Source organism: Mesocricetus auratus, unplaced genomic scaffold (genome assembly GCF_017639785.1).
Source record: "Mesocricetus auratus isolate SY011 unplaced genomic scaffold, BCM_Maur_2.0 Super-Scaffold_4256, whole genome shotgun sequence".
Classification (NCBI taxonomy): Eukaryota; Metazoa; Chordata; class Mammalia; order Rodentia; family Cricetidae; genus Mesocricetus; species Mesocricetus auratus.
Window position 1 is genome coordinate 78493543 of NW_024429182.1, and position 22007 is coordinate 78515549.

The 22007-nt window shown below is 39.8% G+C and overlaps 1 protein-coding gene across 1 annotated transcript; it reads right to left on the bottom strand.

Annotated features, from left to right (window-relative positions):
- Positions 1-67: 67 nt before the first annotated feature.
- LOC101834409 (cytochrome b-c1 complex subunit 2, mitochondrial) lies at positions 68-21398 on the bottom strand. Its single transcript, XM_005064478.4, has 14 exons — positions 21240-21398; positions 18850-18933; positions 18596-18745; positions 18250-18314; positions 16595-16651; positions 14685-14809; positions 10881-10978; positions 8625-8682; positions 7186-7281; positions 6705-6904; positions 4896-4976; positions 2810-2886; positions 1609-1762; positions 68-323 (listed from the first exon to the last, which is right to left on the bottom strand). Exons 1-14 carry the CDS (start codon positions 21270-21272, stop codon positions 240-242), a joined length of 1362 nt encoding a protein of 453 aa, XP_005064535.1. The 5' UTR covers positions 21273-21398; the 3' UTR covers positions 68-239.
- Positions 21399-22007: the final 609 nt, after the last annotated feature.

Genomic DNA, 22007 nt, shown 5'->3' on the forward strand with positions numbered 1-22007 from the left:
TAAAACAAAGATCTCAGCATAGTAATAAATAACTGTAAACTGCCTAGAAAGAATGCAAGAAAAACACTTACACACAATGCTTTATTTGTTCTAGGGCAGCTGGAAATAAGTATCCATATTTATGTTCTTTAAGTACTTCATTGAGAAAAATATTGAATGTTAAATTAAGAGACCTGGCTTGATGTATTTGCTGGTCTGGGCCAAGAAAAAGCTTAGCCAGCTCCACTTGAATGCACTTGTTACAGCTCATCAAGAAAAGGTGTATGTCCCAGGTTTCCACTTGCTGCCATTGACTTCTTGCCAGAGACAAACGTTTTTGCAGCCTTAAACAAAACACAGAAAGTTAAATAATGCTACCATCAAGTAGTAAACAGTGTATTTTGAGTTTATGGACAAGACATTCTAAGCCAGCAATTCTATAATACAGCCTCGTAAGACAATTAACTGTGAGATGGTTGGTGTTTTATTCTGAATGTGAACAGCATCACACAACTAAGCAAGCAGGAGAAGGTTTCCAGATGAGGACAATTTTGAAAGGGGTATAGGAAAACCCCCACTGACCATCAAAACAAGACAGGATAGCAGCTGCTAGGCTGCACTGTGTTCTGTATTATGTTGGCAAAAAGTCTGGGTCGACCAAAATACCCTCACTGGTAACATAAAAATAAATTTCATGACGTGGTGTTCCTTTTATTTTAGAAGAGGGGCTGTTGGTGATAGTATTAAGAGTTTGTAGTTCAACTTACTATTTTCTTGCTTTAGCCTCCAGAATGCTGGGGGGGTTCCAGGCATCAGTTACCACGCCTGGTATTCTTCATGTCATTATTTCAAATTCGGGTTACATTAAGTATACAGCACAGGGCAGGACGAGGTAGAGCATTGCCTGGGTCAGCTTGACTGATGCCAGGGAGGTGGTGAAAGTGCATGGGCAGGGATTCACACAGCCCATACACATAAGTATACTTTAGATTGTTATGATAAATTCTGGGGTCAATTGAAATGCAGGCAGGGTTAGTATCTAAAAATAGCCTGTCTCTTCTATCCCATTGTCACCACACAATGAGGGAGTGGTGTCTTTACTGTAGATGATGTATACTAGAGTTAACCTTGTTAGTACTCGATTTTTCTTTTTTTTTTTTTGAGTAGGGTTTTTTCTCACTCTGTAACTCTGTAGACCAGGCTGGCCTCAAACTCAAAGATCTGCCTGCCTCTACATCTCAATTGCTGGGCTCAAAAAGCATGCATCCACAACTCAATCTTGCAGGGGACAATAATATTTAAGAGGGGGTCTTTGGCTGAAAGAATGTAGAAAGCCATGAGACCCTTCATGGTTAAGAACCAGGAAGGTGCTTCTTGGGGAGTGAAGGAGCAGCAAACATCCATGAAACCTGTGAGGTTGCTTATCTGACTCCTCCTGACCTCCAAGAGTTTAAAATGGACATTTCCTTGACTGAGGAAGACATATACACCTAAGTTTCTAGGGAGGCTGTCTGTGGACACGATGGAAAGAGCTTTCCTGCTCTGTGCTCCAACACACAGGCCCCAAGGAAGCTTATGCAGTTCTTCTGAGAGCGGGCCATTAAGGTTAAACAGATTTCATCTGCTTACCTTTATGACATCAGCATCAGTCACAGAGTCAATTTGTTGAAGGAAAGTAGGTGGTGACATGTAAGAGTCAGCAACTAGAGCCTGTGACCCAATCTCATTCAGGAAGCCCTCTGAAGTCTCCACAGACATGAGGTATCCAGCTTTCAGCTTGTTCCTGTCCAATACAAGCAGGAATCAGTTTTTAACAGGAAGATAGTAAATGTAAAGGCTAAAAAGTCTGTTGTGTTTCTTTAGTCCAGCAAGGGTTTTATTCCCATCACCATCTCAACAGTTGCCTTTTGAACTAAAGAGAACTGCTTGCCTTAGAAATAAGGAAAAATATCTACATATGTGGACTCTTAATGCACCATCCATTTGACTGATAATTACACACACACACACACACACACACACACACACACACACACACACACACACACACACACGAGCACCCATCCCATCACTCCACCAGGATTTATCTCAATGAGGGAAGGGCATTATGGAGAAGGCGGGTGGAAAAGTATGGTACGATATGATGTCTTCTATGCCCCACAGCTTAAATATAGATGCAAAACCTTCATTTTTTAATAAAAAACTCATAAAGAAATTATTTCTTACAATTCAAGGCATTTGAATTATCTATACTGGAAATGAACTATCTGGGTAAAAGGTGCTTGCTGCCAAACCTAATGACCCAAACTCAGTCCCTGGAACTCACACAGTAAGAGGGCACAATTTCTCCAAGTTGTCCTCTGACCGCCACACATGTGTAATGGCATGGGTGAGGCCCCCCTATCCCACACACAGTGGTTGGAGAGATGTCTCAGTGGTTAAAAATATTTGTTGCTTTTTCAGAGGATGTGGGTTTGGTTCCCAGCACCCACATAGTAGTTCACAACCATTGGCCAGGGGATCTGACACCCTTTTATGACCTGAGGGCATCAGGAATGCATGTTACACACATACATGCAGGCAAAAATTCATACACATACAATAAAAAAATATATATATAAAAGGAACCATCAGAAGGGAAACAAGGGCCATTTCTGCAGTGCTAGGAATAGAACCCATGTCCTGTACATGCAAGGCAAGTCCCCACCACTAAATTAAAGCCTTTTCCTTTTAATACTATTCTTTACTTCTCAATTCTTGTGAGTGTATAGTATTTTTTAAAATCATCTTTTAAGTACCTAAGTATGAAATAATTAATATAGAAACTTACTTGGCAGCTTGGACATCTGCACTGGAAAGGTTTCCTTGAGCAACTGCTTTTACTTGGTTGTAGGCAGCCTTAATAACCTAGAGTACACAAGTGAAAACTGGTCATCAGTGGTCAGAGCCTGGGGCTCCCAAGGTAATCAACGCCCATTTACTGAGGCAAAAACGCAACAGGAAATTCTAGTATCCACTGGGAATTATGTGGTCACCATGTGTTCCTTAAAGTCACTGTTTATACAGATCTGTGGGTTTCGTGTGGAATGTTCTCCCGATGCTTTTATGTCTGAACCTGAACCTAGCTGGTAGTACTACTCTGAGAGGTGACAAGAGCATTTGGGACATGGTCTAGTGAGCAGATGCAGCAACTGGGGCTGAACTTGGAGGGATACAGCTCGTACTGCCCCTGGTCCTGTTTTCTGCACCTTAATCCAGAAGATGTGAGGGGCTGCCTCTGGGAGCTTCTCCACCACACCCTCTTTTCTGTGACAAACGGAAACTGAGTCAAAATAAAGCCTTTTCCTTTAGATGCTGACTGTGTCACAACAATGAGAAATGAAGCTGCACTTATATACACATACATACTATATAAATACACAACTGATAGTATCCACACAGCCAAGCTTCTTACAAACCTTAAGTGGCATAGTGCAGAAACTGGCAAGAGGATGCCCCTTCCTCAAGGTACAACAGACTCCATGTTACTACTATTTACTAGGTACACATGCAAACATTAACCTAGAGGGCTTGTACACACCTGGAACACCAGAGTCCAGTATTCAAAAGAGAAAGAATCCAAAGTTTTACTGACATGGGTACATGGTACATATTTGCTGAACAAATAAATTAGGATCTGACCCAGGATTTTTTCTACCTCAATCCTGACCATTCTGGACCCTTGGCTTATTATTCTCTGTAACCACCTATATTCTAAAATTCTAAGACTTTGATTTCCCATCCATATTTACTAGGGGAGTGAATGCCCATGAAGAAAACTTGCAAAGCAAACCTGGATGATTATACTATGAATCCATGGTCATCATGTAAAGGAGACCATCACATGCTGCAGGTCCATTCCCTGCTTTTAGCCATTCACTTCCCCATGTCTTATACTTTCAAGTTTCTTTTACTCTCCACATGTGACTTAGTATTGCCTTTCAACACTAGCTTTTGTTGCTGAACTAAAATGTCCTGAGTTTATACTTGCTCTTTTCCCAAGTTTGAAGCATTTATTGTTTTCTAACTTTTGTATCTGCTCAAGTCTATCTTTATGACTATTTCCTTCAACTTAAAACTCTCAGTGTTAAGATTGCCTTACAACTCTTTTTTTTTTTTTTTGGCTTTTTGAGACAGGGTTTCTCTGTAGCTTTGGAGGCTGTCCTGGAACTGACTTTGTAGACTAGGCTGGCCTCGAACTCAGAGATCCGCCTGCCTCTGCCTCCCGAGTGCTGGGATTAAAGGTGTGCACCACCAACGCCCGGAGGCCTTACAACTCTTCCAGCCTCCTCTTTTATGGACCTAATCTTCTCTTGTCTCCATCAACCTTTCATTCCTTTGCACTCAATACCAGAACCCCTTAGTTGGTTTTCTTTTCCTTCGGGGTTGTAGCCCAGGGCTAGCCTAGAACTCACTATGTAGTTGACATTGAACTTTTGATCTTTCTGCCTTCACCTGACTAGTACAGGGATAAAGAGTACTGGATTACAGGCATGTGCCACCACACCCTGTGATGATGCTGAACTCAGGCCTCATATGTTATGAGAAATCACTCTACTAAACTAATTGAGCTACACCCCTAGCCTTACTAACACTATCTCTACAATGAAGAAGACCTACAAATACGCAGCCTATACTTGACCTCTCCTGGGTTCTGAAAATCAGATGTCAGAACATGTCTAAGCAGAACCAAAGTATGTACTCCCCCTTGCTGCAAGCATTAATATGCATTTTTAAAAAGTTTTCCCAGTAACAGATTATTCAATAATATCATACCATAGAGATCCTTAACAAACCATGGTATTCAGACATTTCACATTTAACTAAAAACAAGGCAATCGGAGAAAAGCTTTGGGAGTTAATGTGTTTGAACTTACATCACCAGCAGCTGAAGCTTGGGAGATAGTGTAAATTCCAAAGAGCCCAGAATCTGAGTAGCTGGCATTAAATGCGGAAACCTGAAATATAATGGAACTTTACTGAATAATATTTTTCCTGGTAGAAAATTTCCCCAGTGTGGTTTGAATAAAATTTACACCTTTATAATATAAGCAAGACATGTAATAACTTACTTAATTTTGGTGAGGGTCAAAATGTTCTGTATAAAATGTCCCTTTCAGAACTGCAAAGCTTTAAAAAGCTTTGGTGTCATTTAAGCCTTCCTAAAACAACTGCTCGTTTTCCTCTTTATTGGGCTTTTCCAAGCTTCTCTTCATGACTAAGGGCAGTACTAACATAGTTACAGCAAACAGTATTGTCAAGTGACAGACTATAGCACGTGACAGACTTGATTTCTTTATTTTGCTGTTGATACCAACTGTCTCACCAATTTACTTGCACTTCTCCTATCAACTAAAGGCAGAGGGCTAGAAATAAATGTTGCCTAGTGGCCACAAACATCTAAGGTAGCAAGAAATTTAGTCTATGAATAACAGAGAGGAGTGAGTCAAGTTTTAAGCTCTTACAGTCGATCTTAAGTGCCAGAACAACACTGTACAGTATCCATGTGGACTATTTAAAATAGACAGCAGACAGACAGACACACACATATCTCACTTAAGTTGTTAAAAGATATAGATTTTCAGATTCTTGAAACATTTATTAATCATGTTCCTGTGAATGCAGCCTGAAAAGCTCATATTTCAACTTGTGTTCTAGATGTTTCTTATGTACAATGAAGTATGAAAATCATTGGTTTAATCTATGTAAAGCATACAAAAGAAACCTACTCCAAGTTTAATTATAATTCTAAGACAATCCTAGACACACTTCAAACTTCTGGCTCATTTCTGATTCTCTAACATAAGAGCATCAGAAACACACTGGTGAAAACCGACACATCAAGAAAATAATGGATGATGAATCAAGGGAAAGGAAACTTGTAGGAGACAAAAGATTTAAGACAAAAGATTTCAAACTGTGTGTCAGGGAACCCAGAGGCTTCACACAGGAGATTCAAAGGGTTTCATAGTTAGTCTTCCAAATTTCTTTAGAAGTCATTATAACTAGGAAATGATAGAAAAAAAGTTCCTCTGCCTATAAAGGTTGAAAACTATTGTTCAAATGTTAAGTAGAGGGGCAAACCTCAGAAGAATGTAGATTATAATTTCCACTGAGCTGTCAAACGACTGAGGACTTACTGAAGCACTGTACTAGAAACTGACCACTGTTTTGTCCTAAAATTGAAGTACATTTCTCTCAGTCTGTCTCTTTCTTTGAAACAGGGTGCTATAAAGTTCCCTAGATGGGCCTTCTTGAACTGCTACTACCACTGTCTCGACATTCCATGTTCTATGATTACAGACAATGACTATTTTGTTTATTGAGACTAGGTCTCTTATTGGTCTGAAACACATATAAGTAGGCAAAGCAGACTGGCCATGGAGTCCCAGAGACCCACCTGTCTCCACCTCCCAATGTTGGGATTATAAATAACCACATGCCACCACATTTAGCCTTCTTACATGGTTTCTGGGAACTGAATTTGGGTCTTCATGTTTGCAAAGTAAGCACTTTACCCCTCCCTTTCCCTCTGCTGGAATACCAGGCTTGAGCCACCCAATTAAGCTTATGTTAGTTCATTTTAAATTTTAAAATCAGACTATTATTAGTAGATAATCAAGATTATATCACAAACAACATGTTTCTGAAAGCTAAAACAGGAAATAATGCCTGTTTGGACTTACATCAAAAGGCTGATTACTTCCTTTGGCAACACTCTGGCTCAGGAGGCTGGTGGTATTGTTGCCCCTCTTGATATGTGGTCCAGCACCAAGAAGATGCTGAAGTATACTAAATGCATTTGCTTCTGTATTTCCAATGGCAGCACTTTCTGCTACAATAGCAGCATGGACCAGGTTGTCTCCATTTTGCTCCCGAATTTCACCTGGGATCATGTAAGGAGTGAGGAGTACGAAAAATAGCTTTATTACATTGATTTTATTCATCATCATTCTCTATGACATAATTAACTAAGATTAGGGTCTGTGGTTTACCTGGTCTTTTCCCATCACAGCATGTTTAACGTAATACCTGAGTCAGTTAGTTCTTTTCTTCTGTACTGATATGGTTTGGTAATAACAATCAAGCCAATACTGCCCCGACATGCTATTTTGAAGAGAAGTGTCATTAGCATATGCTATTCAACCTAGGAGAAAGAATACTTACCTCCACGGTATTTCGCTTTTGCACCAGCTAAACCAAGGCCACCCCTCATGTTGAGAAATTGTTCAGCAACCTGTTTCAGGACAGAATGACTCACACCTGTTTCAATGAAAGCAAAAACAAAGATAGAGTTAGTATTTCTATAGTTATAAAGCATCTGTTTTTCCTTGTTTTAAAATGTATAATTATTAGATGCAAATATATGCTCCGAGACAGCTCAGCAGGCAAAAGTACTGCATCAGTCTGGAGACCAGAGTTGGATGGAACCCTGGAGCCCACCTGAGGGTAGGAGAGAATCAACTCTACAAAGTTATTCTCTGACCTCTATACCTGTGATTCTGGTGGTATATGCTCAGCTGTTAATCATGTTTTAAACCTAAAAGTATACAAATAATATGGAAATAAATACCAAAGAAAACCCAAATCTTCTTGCCGAAATATCACTCTTCCTGGTATCAATTTATAATTTGCTATTAACTATTCTTCTAGATATTCTCTGTATAGTTACTAGTATATGTTTATTTTCTTTCCCTTTTATTCTTTATTTTTCAAGACAGGGCTTCTCTCTATAGCCCTGGTTGTCCTGGGACTCACTCGCTACATTCTAAGACTCCATTATAAAAGTGGTATTATTCTCTTTTATGTTCCTAACCTGTCTTCCATAATTTGTTATCTAAGTGGTTAGAAATGGCTATAAAATATTCCACTCCTGGGCTGGAGGGATAGCTCAGCCGTTAAAGGCTAGGCTCACAACCAAAAATATAAAATATTCCACTCTTTGGCTGCATCATTTATTTAACCAATATCTTCCTAACTGACATCAGTATGTTTCTAATAGCTGTTAGAATATTGCATTTTACATCAAAGGGCAATCAAGAGTAAAAAGACAACCCATGTAATAGAAGATATCTGCAAGCTACATACTTGATAAGGAGCAATTTAATATAGATAATTCAAAGGGTGTCAATTTATACTCCCACCAGTAATTCTCACTATGTAGCTCTGGTTGGTCTGGAATGCACTATGTAGACAAGGCTGACCCCAAACTCAGATCTATCTGCTTCTGGAGTACTGGGATTAAAGGCATGAGCTACCATCTCAACACAGCAATAATTTTTGGCAGCATGTATTTCTCCAAATCTTAGGTAATACTGGAAAAGTCCAACCTTTTGATCTTTGCCAATATCAGATTAAAATTTCTTAGTTATTAGCGATGCTCTTAGTTTATAAATTTGCCTTTGTCACAAATTTTGCAAACACTGTCAAGACTATAAAGGAAGTAGTAAAATACTGGAATTTGTTTCCCAAACAACTAGCAATTAAAACTCTATCTATGCTGTCTTCTTAAGAATTTTCAAAATGTTCAACCCCTTGAATATATCATACACTTTAAGGGGTTGCTCTTAGGAAGCAAATTGATATGCAGGCAATCTCAGACTTACCAAGTCCAACCAAAGCCATTCTTGCACTTGTGAAGTGGTTCTGAACAAAGTAATGTAACTGAGGAAGTAAAGAAGAGCTATTAGGTCATACTAATATAAACACAAAAGCTAAAAAGGTACAAGTGCAGCATGGCAGGAAACAAATTCCCAGGTTTGAATGTTGACATAATGAACTACAAGGACTAGGTATTATTGCTCACTGCACTGTGACTTTATCACTAAGAACTATAATTTAGAAGAACAGGACCTTCATTGTGCTTATGGGTCTACAACTCTCATGAAAACTAATAAAACCTCTGAATTTAAACAGAATGAATTGCTGGGAAAAGTGTAAAGCACTTAACACACAAGTGTTAAAACCAAAGTTTGCATCCCAGAACCTATGGAAGTGCCAGGTGGCACGGTGGCCTGACTCTAATTCCCAGCCATGGAAGGCAGAGACAGGCAATCACAGAGCCTATGTCTGATTGAGAGACCCTGCCTCAATATATAAGGTGGGAGAATGATCGAGGATGACTCCTGACTTCAGCCTTGCACCTCCACATGTATACCCCCGCATACATGCAAAATATGCACACACACACACATCACACCACAGACACAAAAATGGAAGAAATATAAAAAAATGAGTGAAAACAAAAGTATTTGTTTTGGAATCAAGAAAACCCCTCATTTTATAGGAAGCACAAATGTACACCAGTTTCTAAGCAGAGGTATACTGTACTGTGAGGCACAGTATCTCCTGAAGGGTTTCAGAGAGTGCCTGAAGTGTTACCAATGAGAAACACTGGCTTAACATGCATCAGTTTATCAAGTATCAAGTTTACCTAAGAATGGTAAACATCTAAGGAATCATCTTAGATGTCCAAACTATAATCTTTCTATGGATGTTTTTTTACTGAATCGCTAAAGTACACTACACTAATTTCCTTAGCCTAAAAAAAAAAAAAAATCAAAAACATTAATGCCATTTGGGACCTTCGAGTTTATCATACTTAATATCCTAGTATTTGTCTACAAATAGAGTTTATTTTATTTTATTCTATTTTTTGGTTTTTCGAGACAGGGTTTGTATTGTTTTGGAGCCTGTCCTGGCACTCACTCTGTAGACCAGGCTGGCCTCGAACTCACAGAGATCCACCTGCCTCTGCCTCCCAAGTGCTGGGATTAAAGGTGTGGTCCACCAATGCCCGGCCCCATCTATCTACTCTTATAGCATGTTAGCATGTATATCTATGCACCAGAAACATGCCTGATGCCACAGAAGCCAGAAAGGGCACTGGATCCCTTAGAGTTATAGATAGATAGTCATGAGCTACCATGTAGGTGCTAAAAATTAAACCTTAGTCCTCTGGAAGAGTAGCCAGTGCTCTCAACCTCTGAGCTGGCTCTCCAGCTCCAACAGCCAATGGTTCTTACTTTAGAAACAAAGTTCTAAGGCATATTTGCCTGTGATTTGTGATGAATTTGGCCTGCTTGCCCAGGGAAGCTGATGTACTAGAAAAGGTAAATAAACAATGGTAGGCTAAAGATTGGAAAGTAAGAAAGTAGTTCATTTCATACATGTCATCAGAGGCACTAAATATAACCATAAAGTAATTTACTATGATACTTAACCATTAAATTATTTTAAAAGTATACTTATATGCAGAAAAGGTTTATGGAAGAAAGTACATCAGGTATTAACACTGAATGCCTTTAGGCATCTAAGATAGTTTTTGTTTTTGGCTCTGAGTCTTTATTCATGGTGTTTCCTCTGGTTAGAATTGTCTTCTCTCAGCACTTTCAGAATGCGTGCTTGCATGCATGCGCAGTATATGAACATGTACAGAGAACAGAGAAAGGTAACAGAGGTCCTGCTCTGTCATTCACTACCTTATTCCTTTGAAACAGGGTCTTTAACTGAATCAGGAGCTGGGTCAGCATCTAGTCCTGGTGATTCTCCTGTCTCCACTTCACAACACTAGGGTTACAGGTACACATGGCTACTTTTGGCTTTTTATATGGATGTTAGAATCTGAACACAGGGTCTCAAGTTTATGAACAAAGAACTTTTACATACTTAGCCACCTCTGTGGACCCATGTGAGACAATCTCTTGTCCTTCATTTTGCTTGTTTTAGATTTTCATTTTATACCCTCCCCCACAAAAATACAAGTATATTGGGAAAAAAAAAAGCAGGATTTCCTTCCTCTCTCCCTTCCTTTCTCTGGTGGCTAGAAGTTGGTAATCATAAGATGCAGTCCCGTCACTTACTTCCTCTGATGTTACTTTCCCCACCCTATAGTCAGGACAATACAAGGGATTAGCCAAGGTATTCTTGTAGGCAACATGATGCAAGTTTTCAATGACACCTGAAAAACAGATAAGCAACAGGCACTCAAATATATGGATGACTACAGTATTTTTAAAAGTCAGCAACAAGCCTACACAGACTTGAGATTCAAATTTTCAGAGACTTGAGAAATTTGTTACCACACAATCTCTATTAATTTTTAAAGTGGAGCCTGTGGAGTACACACACACACACACACAAAAGAGACCTCAAGAAGTTGTCTCTGTTAGACAAGTATAACTCATTTAATCTGAATCTGAATCTCACTTCACTTCCAGGTTCCCTCCGTGGTTAATGAGGAAGTTACCAGCACACAGGGAGCTATGAAAGCAGCAAGCTCAGGTTAAGCAGTAACTATTGTGGAGTCAAAAGCTATCACAGACCTGCACTTGCTCTTTACTGATTGATGCCCTGGCACTGTTGTCCCTGCCTTCTGGCTTTTGTGTCCTCTCTGGAACTATATTTCCTACATCTGTTCATTATTTGGGCACATCTCCAGATGCTAGCTGATAAAAACAGAGATGCATCAGATATAATGGCCACTCTCAAAATGTCGAGGGGGGAAATTTATTAAATAAAATTGTTATGAGTACAATGTTAGCAAGGAAGTGTGCAGCTGGGCACATGAAACAATAGTAGAAAATCTGGTAAGTCTTCCAGAATGACTGATGAATTCCCAGGTGAATAATTTGTGAATCGCATAAGATGCAGAGGAAACAGACAAAGAAAAGTCTAATTTGGGGATGGGGGAGTCTGTCACTCAAATTGGTTTAATAAATGATGACTGGCTGGTAGCCAGGCAGGGAGTAAAGCGGGACAACCAAACTGGGTTGATTGGGACACTGGGATAAAGAGGGGGCAGAGTCAGAGTGATGCCAGCAGACGCAGAGGAAGCAGGACGTGTAAAAAATGGGATTACAAGGCTGCTGATCAAGACAATCCAGCCTCACAGAATACTCCAGCCAAGACTTAACCATTAACCTAAATTTTCTCAGGGTTTAAAGATTACCAGGACTCCCATACAACAGGAAGCATTCTAGAACAGTGCCCACATTCCCCAAAGAAGGATTATGGATATTATCATATAAGGGAAGTTGGTTACAAATTGTTATTGATAATGGTCAAAAAAAAAAAGATTAGATCTTAGGGATCTTATTTTGAAAAGAAAAAACAAGGGATATAGGAATGATAGGATAAAAGGGCAAATCATTGAATGTACTTTTAAAACAAACAAAAACCCAACTACTAGTCTTAAATATTTCACATTGGTATGGATTTTAGTATATTGATACAGATTTAAAGTTAATTTTGCTATATTGTATGTGTATTTCTACTCGTTTGAGGTATTGTATTTAAGCAACTCATTAAAAAATGTAATGTATAATTAACACAAATTAGTAGTCATCTATAATAGTTAAACTTATAGTCATATTAGATATGTTTTCAAGGTCCTACACAGATATATTAGATGACAGATGGTCTTCAAATACTTCAAAGACCCACAGAACAAGACATATGTTTAGTAACCTAATGTTTTCATGACAGTGAAAGAGGTCTGCTCCTAGCAGTACCAATTTACTTTAGAGAAGATAATGGGCATTGAAGAAACTCCATATGGAGTCTGCCTTCCTTATGGCAAAGCTAGCCATTTGGGCAAAAAACTGCCCTTGCCTTGACTGCTAACAGTATGCTGTCCAAACTGTACAAGCAGGACACAAAGAAAAGAGACTGCTGATCTTTTGCCAAGACAGGGTAGGGCAGTCCTTCAAAATTTCTTGCTTCAGAGAAAAGTCTGTCAGATATTAGACCTGTAGGCCAAAGATGGATGTTCCAACGTTACAAAGGAACTTAGGGTGATGGTCCAGACAGTCAGATGTCCCTATCATTAGGTAACATTTCACCCTTCTAGAGTCTTTGATGGAGTTGAAGACTAGATAGTCATTTTGATAAAAGATAAATTAAGTATAAAACTTTAGAGTCACAAAGATAAGATAGATAGTAGAATATCTTCTTAATTTTGCCTAATACAAATGGACTAGATATTGTAACTGTAATTCTTACTTGATAACTGTTTTTTGATGTATATAATTTTACTATGCTAAAAAGTAAAATCTTTTTAATTAGACAAAAAGGGGGAAATTTGGAATATTTCTTTACATTGTATGAATGTATATTGCTATGATTGGTTTAATAAACAAATTGACTGACCAATAGCTAAACAAAATAAGGTTAGGTGGGAGAGCCAAATTGAGAATGCTGGGAAGGAGAAGAGTGGTCAGAGGAGTCACCAGCTAGACACAGAATGAGTTGGACACACAAGCGGGATACAGGTAAAAGCCACATTGTAGAATGTAGATGAATAGAAATGGGTTAATTTAAGTTGCAAGAGCTAGTTAGTAACAAGCCTGAGCTATTGGCCAAGCATTTGTAAGTAATCTAAGCCTCTGTGTGGTTACTTGGTGGCTGGCAAAGAAAAGTACGCCTACAGGAGTCAGTGCTAGAAAGAGGAAAAGCTCTTCAAAGTCTTCACTGTTAAGGAATGAAAAAATGTTTAACCTGATTTGAACATTCATAGACAAGTATCAAAACATACATGGTTCCCACTAATAAGGACAATTTTTATACGCAAATAATCACAACAAAAACTAAGGGAAGGGGGTTGGAGTCAGATGAAAGCTTAAAGGCTATGTAAGAGTTTGGACTCTAACTCACAAGTTGTTTTTAAAGGATGTTCACTTTGTTTTCAAAGCAGAAGGATCACCAACTGGTAAGGAATCCAGAAGCTGGATTGAATTAGTAATCCTAGAAGTGGAGATGAGAGCAGCACCACACCAGGATATGTAACAGGACGTATTTTGTCAGAATAAGATGAGGGCTAAAACCCTGCTGTTGAGAAGCAGCCACTCTGGACATAAGTCTTTTTTTTTTTTTTTTTTTTTTTTTTTTTGAGACAGGGTCTCTGTGTATTCCTGGCTGTCCTGGAACTCGCTCTGTAAACCAGGCTGGCTATCAACTCAGAGATCTACCTGCCTCTGTCTCCCGATTGCTGGGATTAAAGGCATGCGTCAACACAGCTGTAAGTCACCTTTTCTATAACTTTGTCATTTGTTCACATTCCTCTGTGAGAAAAGCATAACCATGAAGTATTAGCCACACACACTTTTCCCTAAGTTGCAGACAGGTTTATTCTCGACAGCCCTGCATTTGGTTCCCAGTGCCACCCAGAGCCACGACAGCTGGTCCTTCTTCTTGTCTACCTGCTCATTTTTGCTCCTACCAGAAGCTGTGTAATTTCTAAAAGCCAGCAGTGTTTGATTACAGATTTGTTTTGCCAGTCATATTTAATCAAACATTACAAATATCAATACGAAAGTTATTTTAAGAATTATGGAGTGTTTTTTTCTTAAAATTTTTACTGACGCATGTAACAGTAAATAACAATAGTAGACGCAGTAAAATAAACTGCTGTTGAGTTTGTTCTAAACAAAACAAAACAAAACAAAACAAAGCCACAACACAATGAGGGACAGGATTCTACTATCAATTTGCTCACCATCATATGTGGAAAACAATATAAATATCTAGTAATAATAAAACAAATTAAGACTCTTAAATAATGGAGCACATCTAGGGAGATTTTATGTCCATATAGAATTTTTCACAAATGAATCTTTTCAAAACCAGTATCTTGGAAATAATGAAATGGAATTGGCAAATGTACTCACGAGTCTGTGAATTCTGAAAGGCAACAGCTTTGTCGATCTTTAGCTGAGACTGAAGGGCAGCTACTTCCCAACGGCGAAATTCTGGTGCTGTGGTGACATTGAGCAGGAACTCCATCAGGATTTCACTATAGAAAACAAGAGAGAGGTACAGGTCAAAATTATAAGCTGATGTTATGTGACGTGACACACACCTTTAATCTGACATCAGACAGGTGGAGCCTGGAGGACTTTGTCTTCCAGACTAGCATGAGCTATGAAGTAATACTCTGTCTGGAAAAATCAAGGCTTGGGAACTCAAGGATAGAATGCCCATTTAGCATGCCCCAAAATTCTAGGTCAGTGGTTCTCAACTTTCCTAATGCTGTAACCCTTATTGCTATGGTGACCCCCAACAATAAAATTATTTTTATTGCTACTTCTTAACTTTAATTTTGCTACTATGATAAATCATAATGTAAATAAATATCTGCATTTTCCAATTGTCTTCGGTGATCCCTGTGAAAGGATTTTCCACCTCCAAAGAGGTCATAACCCACAGGTTGAGAACTGCTGTTCTAGGTGATCTTCATGACAACAAAATGTGAAGTCACAAAATGCGAAGTTAAGATAATAAACTGTAATCTTATTTGTGGCTAGGAGCCTAATCAACACCAGCTTTGCGAATAATATTCCAGAATAAAAGTCTAAGGTCACAGTGACAAAGTCAACTGAGTAGCAGCATAGTCTTTGCTTTATTTAAGTTAGTATACAAAGTGTTAGGTTTCATCAAGACATTTTAAGACACATTTTTTTTTTTTTTTAGTTTTTATTTTTGGTTTTTTCGAGACAGGGTTTCTCTGTGGCTTTGGAGGCTTTCTTGGAACTCACTTGGTAGTCCAGGCTGGTCTCGAACTCACAGAGATCCGCCTGCCTCTGCCTCCCGAGTGCTGGGATTAAAGGCGTGCGCCACCAACGCCCGTCTTAAGACACATTTTTATTGATCCTCCTCTCCCATCTTCTCTCTTCCTCTGCCCCCTTCACTTGTACTTTTACACAGGTTGTCACTGCCTTTCTCCTTTCATGTCACACATTTTATTGTCCTCCTTGCCTTCTTTAACACTTTGTGGTTCCCTTTCCAGTGTCATGAACTACACCCCTCCACACACATCAACATGAAAAGCTAGGACCTGTTGAGAGAATATGATCTGAGTCTAGGTCACCTTGTTTAATACATGCTTGGTATTCTTCCTTTTTTATTAAAAATTTCCATTTTATTTTACATACTGACCAGTCTGCTCCCCCCTCCTTATGTTCCCTTCCTTGCTTCCCATCCACTCCTCCTCTGTCTCCATTCAGAAAGGGGCAGGCCTCCCATGGGCATCATCAAAGCATGACACATCAAGTGAGGCAGAACTAAGCTCCTCCCCCTGTATCAAGGATAGGCAAGGTAACTCAGCACGGGGAATAGGTTCCCAAAAGCTAGCTCTGGCACCAGAAGCCCTGACACTGCTAAGAGCCCTACAAACAGACAAAGAAGCTTGATATTTCCCTTAAAAAGCAGAAGTTATTTCTATTTTTAAACTTTTTTCTTTATATTTAAAAGTTTTATTATGCACATATGCCTCTGTGTACAGGTTTACAAATCTGAGTTCAGGTACCCGTGGAGGCCAAAAGAGGACATTGGATCCTTTGGAGCTGGAATTACAAGCAGTTTTAAGTCTCCAAATGTGGGTGTTAGGAAGCAAATTTAGGTTCTCTGCAAGAGCAGTATGCATTCTTAACCACTAAACCATTTCTCTGGTCCCTAAACCTTTTTTTTTTTTGGTTAACATAATAGTAGGTTTCATTATGACACATTTATAGTATTGCACTATCTATCTGTCCCTAGTGTCCCCATAAAAGCATATGCTCTAATACATTCAAGTACTTACATATCATTTCGCATGCCTTCTATAGTGTAAGCCATGTTTTCCCTTGTTGCTGACACACTGAATTGAAAATAAATTACAGTAAATAATCTGAATCAGAAAATAGCTTTCTTATATATTCTTTTTAAAAGCATACAGTTGTTTATATGCTAGTGAAAATATTTATTCAACTAAAAATTAAAGTAATTTTTAAAAAGTGACAAATAAATCTATCTTAAAAAGTAATCAAGTTTTGACACATGCTACAAAATGGATGAACCTTGAGGTCCTTATATTAAGTAAGTTACTAATAAACATATTTTGTATAATTTATTCCTATGAAGAACAAAATGACAGTAAAATGTAAAGCTAACATTCCAAGCAAAAAAGACAGTCAAAATCAGAGAAAATATGATGGTGGCCAAGGATAAAGGGAAAGGGAAGCCACAGTTTATTGGAAGAGTTTCAGCAGAGGACAACAACGAAGTTCCAGAGGTAGAAAGTGGTAATGATTATCAAATGCCACTTAATGCCATGGAACTGTATATATATCTAAAATGGCAAGTTTCATGTTCTACATACGTTACAATGAAAAACAAAAGGGCAAATACTCAAGACTTCTTGTACCCCTTCAATAACAATTCTCTTATTATCCCTAACTTTAGAAACCATACCCCTAAGTATTTTGTTTTTAAACTCTTTATGTAGATATACAGATTCATTTCACTTCCTAACTGTTCTGTAATTAGGAAGTGAAACATTAGTTCATTTTCCAAAAAAGATTATTTTATTTATATGTGTGCATGTGTATGATGCTGGTGTGAGATCCGCTGGAGCTGGTATTACAGGTCCCCTGGAGAAGCAATAGGCATTCTTAACCAGAGATATTTCTATCCCCAAATTATCAGTTCTTCATAGTTCTACCACGGCTATCATTCTTTACCCATTTCCTTGAACTGGACTTTCAGCTTCTAGTCTTAAAAACAACACAGGCATGGCATCACAGCACCACACTGCTGATACTACTTCTGCTTTCCTCTTTGGGAAATAGCCTTTTCCTAATTTTTGTCCCCTTTCCTTTTAGTTTTTTTTCCTCTTTTCTCCCTGATTTATAATTTTTACTTTTCCCAATAAGAAATATTTTACATATTGTGTATACTATATCTACTTCCAATCAGCCACATATATCTACTGTTTGCACAGCCATGTTTCACATTTTTGATGTCAATTCATCAACTTTTTCCTTCTACTTAAGAAATCTTCAGCCCCCTTGTCAACAAAGAGGAGTCACCCTATAATTGAATATTTCTGTGTCCCCAACACCATTTAAGACTGTACAGTATTGGCTTACTGTAAGCCTGGAGCTTACTGAGATCCATTTGCCTTTGCCTCCCAAGCTATTAAACACATATGCCACCATGCCTAGCTCCCTCTACCCCAAAGACTTTATTTTTAATCACATGTACAAGTATGTGTCTGTGAGGGTGTGTACACACGAATATAGCTGACTGTAGTGGCCAGAAAGTGTTGGATCCTTGGAATTGGAGTTAGAGTAGTTGTGAGCCGTCTGATGTGGGTGCTGGAAACCAAACTGGGGTTCTCTGCAAGGACAATGTACCTTTTTAAACTCCTGAGCCATCTCTCCAGCCCTGGCTATTTCTTATTACTATTTAACAAACCTTAATTTACCACCAACTGCTTCAATTCCACGGGTTATCTTGAAAGATGATGCTCCTTTGGTAGTCTTGAAAAAGAAAGGATGCTTTTCTTAATAGTTGTTCAATGCCAGGTCTGCCATACATCACTTTATCAAAATCTATGGCCTTAATTGTTATTTGCAGATTCAAACTCCCAAGTGGTAGGACTAAAGGCACACAGCACCACCTCCCGGATGATGTTTAACTCAGGTTCTAACGCTTACACAGTAAGGGCTTTACTAAATCATCTCAGCCCTATTTTTGCTAATTCCCTACAGGCCCAAGACCACACATCAATTCCAAACACAGAGATGATAAAGATGCTTACCAAACTAGATGCAAGACGTAGTAAATGAGAGGTTCCTAAGTTGTTGGAGTCCTCATATCTACTTCCTGCTTTAATGAATAAGCCAATTCTTGATAGAGGAGCATAGTTTTCCAGAGAAGCAATCACCAAGCCATTTGGTAATTTCGTGAACTGTAGTTAAGACAGAACAGAGATGTGACCCACGCCCGTCTTTAGCCAAGAGTTTAAGTAAAGCAGACGAGCTCTCCAGTGAGCAAGCAGCTCATGGGACTAACCTCAAGGTCCTCAGGCTGCAGAGGCACTCCTGCAGGGGCGGATGGAGTTTTAATCTTCGGGGCAACTTTGAGGGAATAAAATCTCTAAAAACAACAAAGACAGGTTACATATGCTATCACAAGAACAGTCCTTTACATGTAAAAGACCTTCATTAGCAATGCCACACAACACCATGACCTCATGTAAACCACCATCTTCATGGGAAGTCCAGACAAGTAACTCATCAATAAGTTTTTTAGTCCTTTGGTTTATCCAAGCCATATTTATCCCCTGTATATAGCTTTTCTTTTCTCCCCTTCTTTTTTGAAAACCTTTTGCAATGTAGCGCAGGATGACCCCAAACTCACGATTCCTCTGGGACTACAGGTTTCTATCATGGCTGGTCTAAGTCATTCTTTAACTTCTACCTATTTATGATTTATAGAGAATATTGAGTTCTCTATGATCTTTTATAAAACCATGCATTTTCTTTACCTTTTAATTATTTCATTGAAGTTTTAAATGTTTCCTTCTAGTTCTAATGTTTTTAAAGTTTTTGAACAATTGGATTGTTATGTCAACACTTTTAAAAATACATTTCAGCACTATTGCTTACTCAATTTGTCAATTTCCTTATTTTCCAGGTAAAATAACCTCCATCTCCTTGATAATTTTGAGGATCTTTTCTCAAAGCTCCAAACATACCCACTGCATTTTCATCCTTTTACGTGCTATACTGAGCACATTCAGCCAAGGAAGGGTCTTGGCTTCTTTGGCCAAGTATCTACACCTTCTTAAGACCAACAAGAGATTAAATCAACAATAGATTCTCAGTATAACATGTAATAACTTGGATGATGGATCTAAAAATGCGTTAACTTTATTCATATATGCTTATATATTTACAAGTTATATATAAGAGCATAAAGCTGTTCTGACACTCCAGTAACATGTAGGGTTCACAAGGTTACTAATGGACATGCAAGCAAATACATTTTCATGCGGCTAAGCTCAATAAAAATGTTGCTGTCGTTTGACAAACGTCCCTGTAAACATCTACAATGTTCCTACTCTGTACTGTCCTAGTGCTGGGCTAATCTGGCTGCTGGTCCTCATTTGCTCTTAGTATTACTACTATCCCTTCAGTCCTGCTTTTTTATTATGAATCAAAACGAGCTCTTTGTCGTTATCAACTTAGTTTGCTGGATAAGGTGTGTATAGCCACTTGGGATTTTTGGCTGTGATTTCCCAAGATATAATTCCACAATATCCAAGTATAACAGTTCACATATGAATAATTCACAGTTCCATTACCAAGCAAGATTTAGGTGCTACTGGGTAGTGACATTTTAATGGTTCTGCACTTTCCCCCTCCTTTCAGAAAAGACTTATCTTCTCAATTGTCATATAATTTCTATTTTGTTTTACTAACACATACTGTCAATTTAGCCTCATGGAAAGTAAGTAAGGCAGTACTGCCCTCAAAGGACTGTTAGCAATTGGTTGGTCTAGGCACAAGGAATACAACTATAGCTTAAATATGTACAATTCTGCGATACATTTATGTAAGTACAAAGAAGAAGGAAACACCATTCCCAGGCCTGGACTTTTGCATTACTGTCGAGGTCTCTTAACACCAATACTACTGGCATTCTGGCGTTGGTAATTCTATGCTGCACGGTCTGCTGCTGTCCAGATGCCAGGAGCACCCTCTCAAAGGGATGCTAGGAACCCCCCACCCCATGTAACCGGCTAGTAGGGGCAAATTAACCCTTGCTGAAATTGAGATGCTCCCATTTTCATCTCTTGATAACCGCTGTTTCACAGCGATAACGTGCGAGCACATGACGTACTCCCCACTCTCCCAGTGACAACTACATAATTTAGTGTTTGGAAGGCGCCTTGAGGAAAGGTCAAGACGGAAAGCCTTTAAATAAGAGACCGGGAGAATAGCATGTTAGCAAGGCCGGGACTCAGTACTGACAGGAACGAAGGCGCGGGCCCTGTGATAAGCGTCGCACCGCACCGGTGTATTTACTACACTCGCAGGCAGTGGGGAGACTGATGCTCCAGGACAAACTTAGGAGCAGAGGCCGCGGCTGGGAAAGCAAACGGCCTGGGTGTCATCGGCCTCCGCCCTACCCTGCTCTCGAGTGACCTTCAGGAGTCTCCCGAGAGTCGCTTCAGCGCCACTCTCAAGGCCACCCTTCTCTCCAGCTTTCCCGGCGTTAGCTCTCCCCTGCTCACAGGACCGGCAGAGCTTCCCCTTGGCCTCAGCCCACCGGCAGCCCGCTTCTCCGCGGGGTTCACCTGAAGGGCAGACCCAGGCCAGGGCCGCACACCCCGGCCCCAGCCCCCGAGTGGACGACAAGCCTCCCCCGCCCTGCCCCACGCGCGCCTCTGTGCTCACCGAGAAGGACCCCGCCTTGCTGAGGAACTTCATGGCTCTAGCGTGTGCCCTTTCCCACGGTCACCGCCGCCGGTAGCGAAGAAAGATGGTGTCGGAGGACCAAGTTTCCCGGCGTGCCCTGCGAGCTTGCCCACGCCCCCTTGTCCGGGCGACTCTCTACACACGCCGTGCTCCACTGCTCCTGGAGGCGGTACGGGAGCCGCTCTTGCCGTGAGACGCCAGCGGTCTCCTAGGCGAGCACGCAGCGGGGAGCTTCGGTTACCCCTTCTGTGTTCTTTTTCTGCAAGAACATGCACCCTGTAGTCCTAACTGTGTCTGCAGTCATCACGGTCACCCCAGCCCCGCTAGACTCTCGTCCCAGGCCTGCCGGTGAAAACGGTCCTGTCCGTGACCTCGGCGGTACTTCCTGTTCCCCGGAAGTCCACCTTGCCACCTTTATTGTAGACCTCACCAAACTGTGAATTTGGTGGCCGGCGAGTGTGTGTAAGGTGGAGGCTTGGCTCTTCAGGGACTTAATAGTCTCCCACCACTCTTCTTTAGTGATTGAAATGCAGAATCTCCAGATCCACCGGAATCTATTTATTTATTTTTTTTATGAGATTCTGAGGTAATTTACATGCAATTTAAAGCTTCTGAAAGGCTAGTAGTGCAGGCAGGACAAGGTAACAGGCGAACATGTTCTCTTTCGCTGCTGACTGAATTGTACCGTGACTACAATTTGACTAAATCATCTAAGATCCAGTCATTAAATACATTGCCAACATTTGC